The 17,168-nt window shown below is 36.6% G+C and overlaps 1 protein-coding gene across 1 annotated transcript; it reads left to right on the top strand.

Annotated features, from left to right (window-relative positions):
* Positions 1-393: 393 nt before the first annotated feature.
* LOC139716270 (uncharacterized) lies at positions 394-17,039 on the top strand. The gene is made up of 3 exons (XM_071627837.1): positions 394-898; positions 15,357-15,502; positions 16,560-17,039. The coding sequence occupies exons 1-3, from the start codon at positions 394-396 to the stop codon at positions 17,037-17,039; spliced, it is 1,131 nt and encodes a 376-aa protein (XP_071483938.1).
* Positions 17,040-17,168: the final 129 nt, after the last annotated feature.

Below are 17,168 nucleotides of genomic sequence, written 5' to 3'. Positions count from 1 at the left end.
TCGACAGATATCTCTTTCGCAGAGCGTTCGTTTTAGTCGGTGTTGCGAGCGATATGAGAGTTGCATATTGGATGGAAAAGTTTGACAAAGGTAAACACGTCACCGAATATTTTACTCGTCGTTTGCGGTAATCGCAGCATTGGACAAGTTATAGTTACCTTTCTTTCAACGATTTCAAATTCCCGAGCTAGTTCATCATAGACATTATATCAAAATCAGTCGTGCATGAACTTTCGAGTACGAAGTTTACGAAAAGGGCGGGTTTTGTTTTCATAGTAGTTTGGACATAAAATCTGTAATCGTTGGTAGAACGCCGCCGGCATCAACACGCCTATTGGTTGAGGGGTCATATAATATCGGTTGCCTCGTTGCAGAACTATAAAACCATATTTTATGATGACGCTCGAGTATCTGCACCCACAGCAGGCGGAGAGTATGTACCTCCACCCAACCGCCCCGGGAACCTTCCCGCAGCAGGGCCATCATCCTGCTCCGCATCATCAATTTTCCTCGGCCGAGTACTGGCAGCCCCTGCCTTTCCATGGGGTGACTGGAGGGGAGAGCGGCCAGACGGCGACCGCCTCGTCTCAACTCCAGCACAATTCGGGAGCGGGCTGGAGCACCAGTCTACCCGGGGCAATCTCGGCAACCTCAGTCGGCACGACGACGTCTGGAGATTGGCCGTACTTCCATCATCCGTCAACGAACTCGACAAGCGTATCGGGAGGGCCAACTACTGTATATTCCGGAAATGTAGATGATTTCTCGAACGGGCCTGGTCAATCACAAACATATACCAGTTCCGGTGGCATCCAGTCTGTTGCCCAAGCTCTTCATCGGCCTTTGAGAACGTACGACTGGATGAAAAGTTCTACATATCGCTTCAATCCACAAACAGGTAATTCTGTTTATTCTTGATGCAGACTCAAAAACATCCCACAAAATAGATCACGGTTCACATGCAGACCTCACACAAAAGGTCATCCACTTACGCGTTCTTGATTTCAATCGACTCTAAAAAAAAGCAATGGTTGTTTTTACGCTATACTGGAATAAAACATAAAATACCACGGAAAAGATGCTCACACAATGCTAGCTACTGCTAAATTTCTTCGAGACAAATGAGGTAATTATAACGTTCCTATTTCTTGTCCATATTTCAAGGTTAGTAAGAGATGTTCTAAAGATGTATGAACACTATTGAGGATAACAAATTTATATCACATGCGATATCCATGCATGATTATGTACGATTTTGCTAAACAAACGAACGACTAGATCATATCAAGAAAATTTCCGACTTGAATACTGAGTGCACTTTTTTTTCGGAGATATCTATATCTCATCTCAAAAGTTTATATTTTTTTGTGGAAAGTTTAGGTTTTTTGTGGAAAGTTTACATAATACGGGGATAGATAATCATAGTTACAATGTATTGTACCTTCTTGAGAACAAACGCAATTTAAAAACAAACAAAAACACTTTCTGAAGAAGTTCTTCCTCTGTTTTAATTCACTTTAAATGACTTGATGGGGAATAGTAATCATGGGAATTTTCCACTTTTTCGTGATTTCAGTTTCTTTATCGACATATAGACACCAAAGCTATTATTTCTTCAAGCAGAGATTATTGGCCTACATATAAATCTAAGGCAAACGAATATGATTGTGAGCAGACTGGAAAAGGTTCGAGTGACGCATGGGAGTGACAACGACAAACGCACCAGCTGAGGAATTAAGATGAAAAACAAAATTATTATTATTATTATTATTGTTTTGCAAAAGTGTGCACAAAATTCACCAGCACAAATGTAGCATATCATGCTGATGTTCTTAAAGAGAAATCCACTTTTGAAAAGAAACTCGTATATTAAAGGACTAAAATACTTAGGGTGCATTGCATTCAAATTCTAAAATGCAATCATAGATTGATATATATTCTTATATTATATACACCGAGCACATAAATACAAATATATATACCTAGAATCAACAAAAATCAACGAAATGATCACCAACCAAGCAAGAAATCTAACACTCCTGAGATGACATTTTAAAGTTTTCCTCAAGATTTTCTATTTAAGTGCGCAGATGAAACTTACAAGTATGATTAGATTTTCTTTTCCAAAAAGTCAATTTCCCATTTCGTAAAATGTTTTTTTCCCAAGATACGAATTAAATTGGACTGAAAATTAGATTGATTCTCAGGCTATTAACATCGACGATGAACACAAAATATGGGGAAAGAATAATGACTACGGTAACTTAATCTTAACAAAAACAAACAAGCAATTCACAAGAGTCAGTTACAATTGCACAAAAATTACATTTAGCTGTCATGGCAAAAGAAATAACTGCACTCGAAAAGGTTGCCTTACCTTTTATGGTAAATGTAAAGATGAGTGAATCCCATTGCCATTTTCTTCTTGGTATCAAATGATTTTATCCGGGTCCGGGGTGACATAGCGTACCACGTTACTCATTTTGAGACACATCTCATTTTGAGGCACAGCAATCATTTTCTTCCTGCCAGTTGATATTCCACATGTGAAATTCAATTTTTGCTTAGTTGATAAGTTAAATACACTAACGAAGAATCAAAATATTGAAATGAATTGGATGCGATGCCCATTTTGATCGCCGTTCTACAAACTGAGAAGATGAGAGCGGTTGATACCAGTTTTGTTGACGGGGTTCGCGCCGCTGGCATCTCTGTGTCACACACACACACACTCGCCATTCTTGGCGCTCCCATAAAAGCAACGGATATATGGCTGCCAATAACAGTTTTATAATCCATACTGTGCGCTGAAAGGCTCTTTTATTGTACAATTTCCACTAGGTATTTTGACTAATACACGTTTTATTACTTCAGAGCTACTTTACATTCAGTCTCAATTATTCTACGTGCTGGTCTTTACGTGCTGAAGAAAGCTATTACTTATACTTCTTCACCTTGTAAAATGTCTTTTCTCGGAGTTAGCATTTACAGCCGAATGCTATCGAACGCTTAGCAAACATTCAAGTGAAGATCTAAAATCCCATTTATAATAACATAAAGCTATCATGCCAGCCACCCAACTCGATTAAAGGTGATAGCTTACAGCGATAAAAAGGAACAAACCTTAAAACTACGTTTTCTGTTTCCTAAATGTGCAAGATATAGAGACAAAGATTTCTTCCACTTTTTTCGAGGTCAGTTACAAAAAAAAAGACAAATGTAAATATAATCGCAGTGTGTTGATATAGGAGTTAATGCATGCATCAATACTTTTTGATGCAGGAGAAAACATAGAAAACTTTCTTTTCGTCAGAGAATGACGCGCACAGTTGTATTCATACACACGATGAGTGCGTTATTGTACATTCTCTTCAAGGAAAATATGGATATCATCGATAAATTTCGTCACTTGATACTTCGGAAGAAAGGACAAGACGTTTCTCTATGTCGAATACCATTAAAAAGATATGATGAATAAACTCTCGCATCATTTGTATTCGATACTTTTGATACTGACATCTTTTAACACTTTTGCCAAGCTTCCATCATCAGTGAATGAAATAGATAATTGCAATAAAATATGAACGATTGGGTTTTACTCCGACACCATGTTCCAAGACTTTCAGTGTCACTTGCGCAATTGTACAGATTGCAGTATATAATTGCAGTGGATCACATTACAGAGAAATCACTCAGTTAATGTAGTTGTAGATTACTTTATATAGAGACCACAATATTTTGATCTCACGATCTGACACTCTTTACTTCTCCTTCTGCCTCTAGCCTTTGTTCTTTCAACAGAATTCTTTCTTTCATTCACTTACTGGTAAACATTCCTGGATTGTTTCTTTTCTTCTTTATTTTTTGACTAATCGTCAGTGCCCTATTGTAGTTTAATTTCTTTGAGAGACGTAATAAATACTACAGTTGCTTGGAGTATTATTCCCTTTTTGAAGTCAAGGAAATGCATATCAAAATTGTAGAGACAATTAAATTTATATATGACCATGCGCAACGTGAATAATCTTTGAACATTTGCTATTGCAAAAGTAACTATAGGACGTTATCGTGAGATGATAATACTATATTCAAAATAAACGTACAAGAAGGGAATAAAACAGGGAGATCAAAACCAAAAGGAATTTCACTTTACAGCTTTGTGAACAAAGCTTGAGCAAACTGATGGAACTGTATTAAATAGTTCAACTTTTCTTCCGAAGTAGCACCCCATAATCAAAAGAATGAGTGTTTGTGTAATTATAAGGATGCATATTTAAAGGGGTAAGGCAGATATAAGTGTATTAAAGCATAACCGGCGAAAATTATTCAAAATAAAAGAGATGATCGACAGACTGACTGAGTGTGCGCAGATAATGTGATTAAAGAGAATAGGAGTTGGTTCAACGTTAGAAATCGATAAGAGACAGCGACTGTTTTCGGTGAAATTATAACCATTTTACAATGGATGCCTTTTACTTTCGTTGATTTCGTTAATTTCGCCTTTTACAGTGTTTTATGAGAAAAAGCGATCAATCTATGTTTCAGGTGATAAGACGGAGCGTGGTTTCACATAAATATTTACACAGGTGCCATATTTTTGTGTTTTTGCCCCGCCACCCTCTCCGCCCCTCCCCGCAACTAGAGTAAAATAATGTTCCATGATTAATCAAAGTGATTGTGAAAGCCGTTTACACTAAAAACAATAGTCTTCTCTCCCTGCTCCCCTTTACTCCGCAGCAATCATCACTGATCTTAAGATAACTTTTTCATAAACTTTAACTGAGACACTGAGGGAGGGGGGAGGGGAGGGGAGAGAAACTGACCTCTATTCTTTCTTTCTTTTTGAAGTCGCAATATTCAGAAAGGAAAAGAGCAAAATTAACCACAATGGTAGAAGGATCGAGCTTTTTTATCCTTTTTTTTGCCCTATAGTATAATGTTACAGAAAGTACAACGATTATATTACCTTGGTGGATGGCACCGCAAACTAACTAGCTTAACTTCCTTCATTATGGAAATACTGGCATACTTTTATTGTGTGCTCAAAGTGATGAAACCAAAAGTAACTGCGTAGTTTGTATATTTATACGTAGAAGATTTTAGAAGACTTTATTCGATATGATTTCTTTATGAAAATAAGATGTGCATCAGCACTTGACATACAACCATATATCTTGTGCGTATTGAGGCAGGGTTTTTTTTTTTTCTTGTGGTTGTACACTTTATGAGACGTCACGGCGAGAACTCTCAGAACGCTATTTAGACATTATAAATCCACAGGAGAGCGGTTGTAAAGCAATTTCCATGCAAGCTCGCTAATAGTAAGTATGTACGAGACCCTTCAACGTAACTACACCTGAAAAGAGTTTTATGATATAACAATTGGCAATTCGACCTATTTGCTGTAATTCGCAATTGCTACTATATGATGTTACAATGGGACTTGAGATTACAAGTATCGTTTAATTTGTTTTGTGTCAGCATCCTTCGATTGACTGAAGACAATTTCAAAGAACAATGTTTGGGAGTCAATGACTATAAATGTGCTTTATTACACCTCAGTGTCATGTGTGTATTTATTTTCACATTTGTTAACATCCGGGCTTGCAATATGCATCGACTCTTAAAGGGGAGTATAGTTTTGGTTGAGACCTAACTTTATGTTTCTAACATTTTTTTGGTGAGAAAATGAGAAACCTCTTATGGAATATGAAAGAGTAGGTGATTCCAAGAGGTATTCAAAGTTCTGTTGATGAAAATTGATTTTGAAGTGGCTAAGATGATATCCAAAACAGAGCAATCCTAATAAAAGGGGGAACCCACCTTTTATCAGGATCGCTTTGTTTTACTTTGTTTTCGGATGTCTCAGCCATTCCAAAACCGATTTTTATCTAATAAACTTTGAATTCCTCTTAGAATGGTATGCTCTGTATTATTTCATAAGTGGTTTCTTGGTATCTCGCACAACGTTAAAAGCCCAATCCTCATCTCTCCACCAGTACTATACCATCCCTTTAATTACTGATAGTCTTGTCAAAACAGCCAACTAGGGAAAATGGATATAATGATATTGATGTGTGATGGCAAACACAAATTAATTTAAGATTACATATTGAAAAATGGATAGCATCCTATGAAATCTAAAATTAACGTCTCAATATATCAGGCATCATCATAGTCCATGGAAGCTTACTGCATTTGAGTCAGTATAAGAGTTCGAAGTGTCCGGTACACCATAGTTTTGAAATGAATTTTAGGCTGATTTTCACGGGTCTTAGCATAAGCGTGCACCTACGACATTTTACCTCAGTTTTATTTTTCATACTAGTAGTATTCTTATATCATTTATCTTATTTTTTGTAGTACTTATACATAGTGTATATGTAAAAGAGCATGGCATCAATGCAAATTAAAAAGATAAGCCTCTGTTTGCTCAGATTGAAGTGAAACTAATAATTTATTGACGCTGGATACATTTTTTGATCAACTTCGTTCCCAAAACCATAGACACACACACACACACACACACACATTAATAAACAAAATATATGCATTTTATATGTTCATTTTATATATCATGACAGTTTGGGTAAATAATGATGATAATAATAATGATAGATAACAGTTATATAGCGCATAATGCTGACGTTTCTAAGTGCATTAATCCGAAAAAAAACTAAATTTCAATGCAGCATTATGTACATAACAATATTATTATTCCACTGAAGTTTGGCCTTGTAAATGCATTCTTGTTCAAGTTTCAGTTATTGATGTCTGATTATGCTTCTGCAGATGCTGATGCATGATTTCGTCCTGTTTGTGAGCTATACGTTCTTATCAAGTAGTCCTATTGTTCCTTCTGAATACTAGTAATACAACGGTATGACTAACTACTTAGTAGGCCTATATAAGATTATAGGGTACAAAAATGTATTATAATCAATGGTGAGGTACACCTTATCTGCAAGGAAAGAGGACATCTTTCAAGAGTCAGAGACAGTGAAAATAAGGCAACAATTTGCTTCAAATCCCATCGAAATTCAAGCAAATGCTGCTGCGTCGTGAAAATTTGAATGCCAGGTTAATCAGCTAACGTCATCCCTGAAATCACCCTTTAGGTCAAGCATGGTGTACATAGATTGTTGATCCAGTTAAACGTTTCATATCGTTTCAACGCAGAGCAACTTCAAGTAAGATATTTATTAACTTGTGTAGCTTGGAAGAATTTGTTTTCATGTTGTATATGGGGGTATAATGTTTTTCGTAAGCTTGGGAAAATACCAATGGCAGATAGATAGATAGATAGATAAGTAAATAGATGAATAGATAAATGAATAATTGAATAAATAAATAAATATATAAAGAAATAAATAGAGAAATAAGAAATAAAGAAGTAGGTTAAGGTAGTGTCAAGTAATGTTAAAGTTGGGAACATAGCTAGATCAAACACTGTTGCCAGCAAAAATGTTTAAGTACGTTCCAAAACTTGCTCCAGACAACTGATGTACCAGATAAGAATAAGTAAACTTATTTCTGACAAACTGAAAATAGAAATACAAAAGTGGTAAATGTTAGACAAACATGACAAAATTCAAAATATCTCAGACGTGGAGAGTCAAATTGTTCACAAAAGAGTGATATTGTGCCGAAATCACTCGTGCGCGCTAACTTTTCGGAGGGGATGTTGACGTCATATTACAAGTGTAACACTTACTGTACGCAAAACGGTAGAAAAATCCTGCTTTTGCTATCTATTTCTTATCAACTATACCACGCCCCACCTGAAAGTCGTGTTTGTTGTACATAATAGAGGAGATACAACGCAAGAATAAGTTTAAGCGACGTATACAAACTTTCTTTTTTAAATACAATTTCATTTTCAGGAAAGAAACTCGTAATGGAATGTGTATAGGCAGGTCAGTGTTACGATTGGGAGACGAGGACATTAACACTATTTCACATGCAGTAGATACCAATATTACTGTTTTCTGAGCTTTCAGACCCTACAGCTTAGGAGACATCCGATTTCAATGACACCCCTACCATCAGTGATTATTCCCTTTAGATTTAACTATATAGCTAAAATGAACATGAACTTTATATGATTTTCTGCCATTTAAAGTCATCGCGAATTCTTACTGAAATCTTTTTGGTCAACTTGCATTCGTTTGTGGTCTAAACTCTCTCTCTGAAATTAGCTCATTCCTTGAGAAAAAGTAGAAAAGAATAAAGTAAAGGGTTCCCGCATAAGATCAATCGCCAAAAACATTTAACGTAAAAAAAAAATAATTCGATAAAAATGAAAGAAAATTAGAAGGTAGAGAAAGATTAAATACTGACATGAGATAAACAAGAAGATTATGAATGTATAAATGTGTCATAATTTCTTTAAATTTCAAAGTTTGGTGGCCCGAAAAAAAAAAACGAAAAAAAAAACCAAACAAACATAATTGTGTATCAGCCCGATATTAAGGGAAATAAGTAAACAAGACATGTTGAATCGTAGTAACCCGATCCGGCCACCCAAAGATAACCTTTTTGGAAGTTTAGTTGCCCGACATTTTTTAGTGGCCCCGGGCCACCTGTCCGCCGCTAATGTCGAGCCCTTCATAATATCACCATTGCGCGGTGGACAAGAAACAATGCATCGACTGATTTCTTTTACTTATCGCCGCAAAAACAGTTAGATTGTCAGCGGTGTCGATGAAAATCCTCGTGCAAACAAGAGGTAACATGAAAATCTCGTTAGCGTGGTTAACGGTCAAATCATTAAACATGTCTGTTTGAGGACGCCAAATAATTGGCATTCTCTTCGCATTCCTGTTATCTGTTCCTATCTGTTTGTCGGTCCCCGTCTTTACCACCCCTATGACTTCGGGGACTCAAGTTTGACCATGACTGTAAGTTGTTGAATCTCATTCCTAGAAGGATTCGATAACTTTGATAGACGGATATAGAGTCTTCTCGTTTTAAAGAATGCAATTTTGGATTGCGAACTTCATTTGTGTAACAGCTTAGCGACTACAATTAAACCTGAAATAATGAATGTGATGTCAGTTGCTTTTATTAAATAATGATACGTTATCTTACTTTCATTTAAATAGAATTTTAGCAAATATGACAAAGAGGTGTAAAAACAGTGTGAAATACTCATGCAGGAATTATCACCTGGGCAGAGGCATCAGATGATTTTTGATGTTTCGTTAACTGCATTCATTGTTATTTGATACTGACAACAATGTGAGTTTGCATGAGCTTCTATGGGGTTAATCAAAGATGTTGCGAATTTTGATGCCTTCTACTTTGAAGCAGAGGAAATCGAAACCGTAATGAGAGTAAAATGTAAAGAAACGAATTTGCAGTTCAAAGTGATATCATTTATCTTTATGGAAAATTAGAATATAGACAAAGCTCTTTGACTTATAAGAACAAGAAAATACGCATTGACCACAGGAACAATCTAAGTTCCTTTGTGTGGTAGTTTAGATTTTTTTTTTTTTGCTTATGCACTTTAACGAGGAAAATTTCTTGTTGTCATTAAGAGGGGTGGATTAAAATCATTTATTTTCTTCATGTTGATCCTATCCGTTGCTCCTCTCTCTCCCTCCTTAGTTTTCGTAGCATTCGTTGTGGTACAGAAAGATAAATGACACGCAATATTTTATATGTACTCTCTGCTAAAGTCTGGAGTAAAATAATAAGTTTGTAGCATTCCCCTGAAAAAAGTTGAGACAATTATGCACAGACCAAAACAATGGTGCTGTCATTTTAGTGTATAAAGATAAATCAAATATAATCAGCCATTAGTACCTTCAAAATGAATAATACGAAATGTTCATATGGCCCTCTTTGTGCACAACTCATGGATAATGGCATAAGCTCAGTCGACGTCTGTCAACAAAAGTCTCCTACAGAAATGCCAGTGCTTGGGACTAACAAATATGATTTCTGGTTAATCAGTGTGACTGTAACACGTCTTCATGTAACTATAGGCCCTCTTCTTTCGCTGACACAGGCATGAACTTCGATGATTTATTATCCCCAACTTGGTTAAACATTAAGCCAGTATTGACGAGAGGCCAATAAATCTTAGCCCTTCTTTGCCCGATACGCAAGAGCGGGGTGCCATAAAACTAAACCATTGAAAGGGGGCAAGGCGTAAGACCATGAATTAACTTCTTGTTGAGCACCTTGGAACAAAAATTACAGTTTTCATTTCCAGCATCACTCGTCCACTCTCAATTCAAATCAAGCCAGTCGCTTATGCTCAACAAGGAAGTCTGCTAAACTGTGGAAAGAACCGGGCCTACCAGGATGTTTCTTCTTCTTCTGTTTTTTTTTTTTCGCCCGCATACGAACCCGTATGTTCATACAATCCACGCGACCTATCACCCAGGCAACGATTTTTCCCCTCTATTCATTTCCCTTGATTTCCCTCGTTTTGCTATAAGTAAACTATCTAAATATCGTTGCGGGTTTTTTTTTTTCTAAATCATAAAGCCACATAATTATATTTCGTGTCTCGGATAATTGGTGTGTCTTCTCTTTTGCGAGAAAAGTCTCCCCTATACAGACGTCGCAAAGAACATTTGCCATGCACCTTTGATGATTAATCATTAATCCACGTTGTCATGTGACAAACATGTGGTAGTGCTTTAAAGCGGACTTTTTTTTTCGAAATAAGATGTATGCAACAAATCAGTTTATATCTTGGCAAATATAGAGGAATACTTCTGATCGTCAAACTGCCAGTTATGCACTATGGTGTCCTTTTATTTGGTGTATGTACGGCATAGATATTTTTCATTAAGGAACGTGATGCATTTCAGGTAGAAATTTGAGGTTCTTAAACCCTTTTATTTCTTTAAATTCCATGCGAGTTCCTGGAAAGCATTAATATAGATCGAGTGCAATCATTACTGCACTGCTTCTCTCAGAAAACCAAAGCAGACAGCATTTCGCAAGAGGGAGAAATAGAAACACGTAAGATGATGTATACACTGAATACGTTATATTCGTATTCTACGAATCTTCGGAATTAGGGTCAACATCTTTTTGTGTGCAGTGATTCGCTGGCCTTGTTCTCAACGGGGTCATCCCACGAGCGGCCTACGAGCTCGACATCAACTAAAACAGGCCCACGAGCTAGACATTGAAAAAAGGTCAATCAATCATGCATTCACGAGTCATACTGCACACGGGCTCGACACCAACATGTAAAACAGAACAAGCATCTAGACACTACGTAGAACAGGCCCATGAGCTAGAAACTAGGCAAACAAGGCCTATGCCCTCGTCACTACACAAATAAGGTCCATGAATTTGACACCTGGAAAAAAAAATCCACGAGCTCGACCCGTGATGTCCTGTGGAGCTCATGGGCCTTTTTGTCTTTCGTCGAGCTTGTGGGTCTTGTTAGCCTGTATAGTGTCGATCTCATGGGCCTTATTGGCCAAGTGTCTAGCTCGTGGGTCTTGTTCACTTAATAGTGTCCAGCTCGTGTGCTGTATTACTCGTGAGCTGTATTACTCGTGAGCTGTATAACTCGTGAGCTGTATAACTCGTGAGCTGTATAACTCGTGGGTGTCGAGCTCGTGACGCGCACCCGTTCTTAGCACCTGTATGACCCTTTTTTAATTGTTTGCACATCTATATATAAGGTAAAATAGAGCCTACTGACCAGGGAAAATTCTTATTCAAAGGTTTTCTGGGATATCCTACACCTTTTATTCTTTTAGATAGTATATCCTGTTTTCTGACAGAGAATGACAAAATCGGGACACATGAATTTATATCACATGTTCGTAGTATTTGAGAAAAAATGGTCACAAGTTGCGCGACTTGCTGTATCACATTAACCATGCCTCCAAGTATGTGACAGTTCGTAATGGATGTTCTGGCGCAGGCCCCATTGAATGTTCTGCCACCATTTCGGGTGACGCTTCGAAAGGTACCCTAGTGTACCAACCAACATGACCAAGCGTCATCCCAACGAATATGTCGTAAGAACAAAGGTGTAATAAGCTAGTATACTTTCAGATATATTCGGTGACATATCATTTTCTTTTTCTCGTTCGTTGAAGAACTATATACTTCTGCAGTGAAAATTATTTTACCACATCTACATGATCGACTATGTAATTTGATATATTTTCAATGGTATTGACTAGTTTGTTTTAAGCTGATGAAGAATTGCTTACCCTAAAATGTACGAGCATAGTTATGAACATCTTACGAGAAGTCCAATTTCGTTACTATGTTGACAACGCTGTTGCGTGGGTGTTTTGGAAAGTGTCTAGAAAATAATAGATTAGTTATTCGATTGTCTAGAAGGAACAATTTATCGTAATTTTACTCTCCAAACTAATTTGGAATGAAACATTAATCGCATGCCATCCTGACTTTAAAGTCGTCACTCATAACAGGGAATGATGCATGACTAACATGATTTCGTACAAACAGATATCTATAGGCCTACTTTATTCATGCTATTAGTGCGACGTATAAATGCAGGTTGCTATTGTGTGAAAAGAAATGATTGGGGAAGCATTTCATTATATCTAAACACGAATATAGCAATTGAATCATAGAATATCTATACTTCAAAGATTTTCAAATGACTTAACAAAAGGTCCTTGTGTGACTGATAATGGTATTGTTATGGTACTGTGCAAATCCTAAACCTCTTTCTTTTGTGATAAGAATATTTGATTTAACCTTGTCATAGTACAAAGAACATAATCAATAGCAATTTAAATAGTAAACAGTAGTTTGAGATTCATAACATGATTGAAGGTAATCATGATAAAATTTGTTCTCTTCTGGTTCTTACCTGATATTGCTATCTCACTGTGCTTCGGAAAGAATAGGCTAGACGTTTTTCGGAAATTATTGCACCATCCGTAGTGTGTACATCAGCAAAAACACAGAATTTTAAAAAGCATTTATTTTGTTGACCATCCGTTGCTGTCGTCATTTCAATAATAAATTCCTTTCCATTGTACCTGTTCCTTTCAAATTTGGAAATTAAGTTTTTTATGACACGTTTAAATCACTGTTGTCTAGCTTGCATTTACAAAATAATTACATGTATTACGATGGCCGGTCTGCAATCGACGCATTGTTGCTAGCTTAAGTCTTTATTTGACATGAAGTAACGTGACATAACACTGGAGTCCACTGTCATATAAGCAAGACGTCTCGATTATTGAAATCATAATAGTTATGAGTTCATAGTCGGCAAGAGACAGAAATTATCGATAATGTCGTAAATGCGTTGTAAACTAGATTTATGGTAAAGATATGCTCAACATTTTGTTTGTCATTGCAGGTTCCGCTAAGTTTCACTGTCCTTCGGTCAAAGTAAAAACGCCTTACTTTTTTTTAATCTTGTTCTTAGTGTAAACGTCAAAAATTCACTTATCTCATTATTTCAAAAATATTTACCAAACAAAATTGAGATAATTTAATGCTGAGAATAGTTGGTTTCGTAATCAGAGAGTAAAAACTTTTTATAAGCACTGTAAACGGGAAGCTTTCTCAAATATTAACGTGAATTCAGCGAATGCAAAAGGATTAATGAAAGAAATCTTTGAAAGTTTGGGGAACACTCAACAGTTATAAATAGTCATACTATAATTTGACAAAGTTTCAAACTTTAAATACAGCAGCCGAGCACTCGACGTATAGCTCCTTGGAAAATATCAGTTTTATCGTATTTCAGTTTGTGTTTTCAAAAACCCAAATGGAACTTTTTAAGCGCCTTTGTATATTTTCTGGATATCGTTACACTATTGTAACAAAACATTCTTTTTTTTTCAAAATCCCATATGGAGAGGTCGAAAAATGGACTTTTAACCATAACTTTAATGATCGTTTCTAGTTCATTAGTTGTCCGATTTTCCTCAATCATTCATTGATAAAATTTGGTAATCTTTTTGCTTTCACTAATGATCACATCACACACAGTTTGGGATAACTCATCTTATAATATCAAATTTAAATATCGATATTGTGGGGAATTTCACATGACATTGAACACTTCATCGAGTTTCCAAGCCGTCCCTAGCTCTCCCACTTTACTCACATACAATGGTGTTTAACAAGCTGTTAGAAATGGAAGTATTGGAAGTATTTCAGGTATAAGTCAGTGTAGCATTCTGGGATGGAACAATGGAGACATCAAATAAAGATGTAATCGAAACTGTTCGACCATCTGTAAATCATTGCACAAGAAGTCCATCCTGCTGGCATGCTACCAACCATTCAAGAAAGAATCTTCATCAGCATAGTTAAGGCTTATCATGGATGTCACGTTTTCTGTTCAACAAATTCATATTCAATTTGTGTGTGCGTGCAGTAGCTGAGTGTTTGATTTAGCTCTTTCATGATGACGTCTTTTGAACTTCTCGAGTAATATATCACCAGAGACATTATCTACACGTTGCCCTGTCGGCGCTATTGTTCGGCAAAATTGGCTTGATATTCAAATGATGTGAATATTACCAAAACACACACACAAGACACACAAACCTACAAAATCTTACACATTAAAACAGAAAACAAACTCCCAACTCGCATTTACACTCTCTTGCTCAAAGAGAAAGTTTCCATCTAAAATTTGCTTTAATTAGAAGATGATATAGCCACTATACATGTAATGGTTTACTTTAACATGTCAAAGTTAAAGTTGGCACAGCACAATTAAGAAAACAATTGCAATTTTGTTAAAATTCCGAGGTAAAATACAGAGGACTGTACATGACATTATTTAGAACATGACTTCTTACTTCTGATACTTCTTTATATTTTTTATATCTTTGACACTTTCACCTCTGTCATTTGTACGTGGCTTCCCCTTATATAAGGTTCAAGATAGGGAAAACAGATTCACGATTTATCAAAAGGCAACCACAATGGCCACGATTACGTTTATTGTAGTCAACGGATTATGCATATTTCGAACGCCTTTATGCTCATAACGTCGGCAAGCAAACATTCTGACGCTAGCATGCAAAAGGAATTACGGCCTAGCGCTATTACTTATAACTAAAGCGTAAACCATGGTTCTTATGTTAACTTCTTTTATGAACTCATGCCGACATGTCTGGAGCATACAACCAGGAAAGAGGGGGTTTTCAAGTTTCAACAGATGTGGCAGCTTGTCCAAAATCAATTTTCACTTACATGATATTGTTAAAACTCTTGCAAAATAATGTTACTACTCGTTATCTAGAAAGCTAAGGAATCATTAAGACCAAAAAAAAAAATGTTCTAGATTTGTTATACTTTCTGTTTTCTTAAAATTCAAACAAAGAGGTGACCTTTCGGCATTTTCTGACCATGTTTCTAAGCAGGCAAAACTCGGACCAAGGATAAGTACCGGGTCGTGTACACTGACCACCAGCGACTGGAGTTGGAGAAAGAGTTCCATTACAGCCGCTATATCACAATCAGACGAAAGAGTGAACTTGCCTTGGCATTGGGCCTCTCTGAACGACAGGTGAGAACTTAAAATTTATGTGGATACTTTGACAGGCCCCGTGACAAGAACTTGACGGGCAATTTAAACATTAAGATGGGAAAATCAACTGCAGTAGGCATAGCTTAACTTTGAAATAATCGTTCAAACAAAGACTACCTGCGCGAAGACGGTTTTAAGAAGGGAAAAAAGCGAACCCCCACAAACGGAAGCGGATATTATTATGAAAATGTACTGTTGTTTTAAATATGAATTTGAACCGTTAGTGTTTATACAAAAATTCATGAGTACTCGTTCCATGTTCACGAGTGGTAGATTTTTTCCCACATATTTCTCTTTTGATATCGTTATCCCGTAATGAGCAATGTATAGCTTACTTTATGAGAAAGAAATCAAGATGTCGCTATCAAATCCGTTAGGTCGTAAAAAAAAACAACAAAACAAATAAAATGGCAATACATAATGATGCATGCACACTACCCTTTTCTTATAATCAAGTTGCAAACACGATTTTAAGAAGAAATTTAACCTTCAATTATTCTTCATTAATATTAACTGAGGTTATACACAAACACCACCAGTCTTTAAAAAAACATAATGAAGTTATGAGAACATCAACAAACATAATAGTTATGATCTCTCTAAGTGCAGCAGTTGCAATCATTATATTTTTATGTCAAATATATGTACAATTATAATCATATGAATGTATAAGTTGTCCATATCTCGATTAAGCTTTTTTTATTATTTTCATGAAATGGGGGGAAAACCAAGCTTTTTTTTTTTGAATAAGGGTATATTTAGTATCTGTAGGGGATAAATATAGTCTCTCATAAAGTTTATTTATTCACTGTTATGTCGAAGTTTCATGTCTACCATTCCTTTGGAAAACATTTTGATCATCTTAAAGTATATCATGAATAATGGAATAGAAACAGAAAAGTGCATGTTCCTCATTTCTTGTGTAAACAGTACAAGTTACATTCATGTCAAATTTGATATATTTTTTTCTTATGCTCCTATTGCCCCAGTGCAATGCAAACACAATGACGATGTCACTGTTACTTGCCTATCTCAGGTGAAAATCTGGTTCCAAAATCGTCGCGCCAAAGAAAGAAAGATGACAAAGAAAATGAAACTACAAGATAGCCAGTCCCAGCCACAGCAGCAACAAACACAGCAACATCGGCAACAATCGGAGGAGAGAACCTCCCAACAGCAGAAGGATTACAACCACAACCATCAACAACAACACACCCACAACCAACATCACCACATCCACAGCATTTCACACTCCGGCAACTCTCAAGTTCTCACAGACACCAAACCCAAGCTGCCTATCACGTCATTGCCAACCCCAATCAGTAAAACCGCCACCCTGTCACCCATCGCGTCAACTCCGCATACCGACATTGTTGAAGCTGCCGTGTGCGGAACGCTGACTGCCGGTGACGCCGTCAGCTCGGGGCCAATAGGGCAGAGCTCGCTTCACATTCCAATCACGGACTCTGACGTTGTGAACATGCTGAACGTTAAAACGCCTTCTCTGCAGGCATAATTCCTGCGCGTTTGATGCATGCTTACACAACGTCAGAGATGGAAACATGAAAAAAAAAACTTCCTATAAGAAACTGAGCGGCGGAGAGGAGTATTAATCATTCCGTTGTAGTTTGTCATAAATTGGTGC

This window comes from Diadema antillarum, unplaced genomic scaffold, assembly GCF_040938485.1.
Source record: "Diadema antillarum isolate AM-2024a unplaced genomic scaffold, OU_Dant_1.0 scf00000063, whole genome shotgun sequence".
NCBI lineage: Eukaryota > Metazoa > Echinodermata > Echinoidea > Diadematoida > Diadematidae > Diadema > Diadema antillarum.
This window is presented reverse-complemented; position numbering and strand designations above follow the sequence as displayed.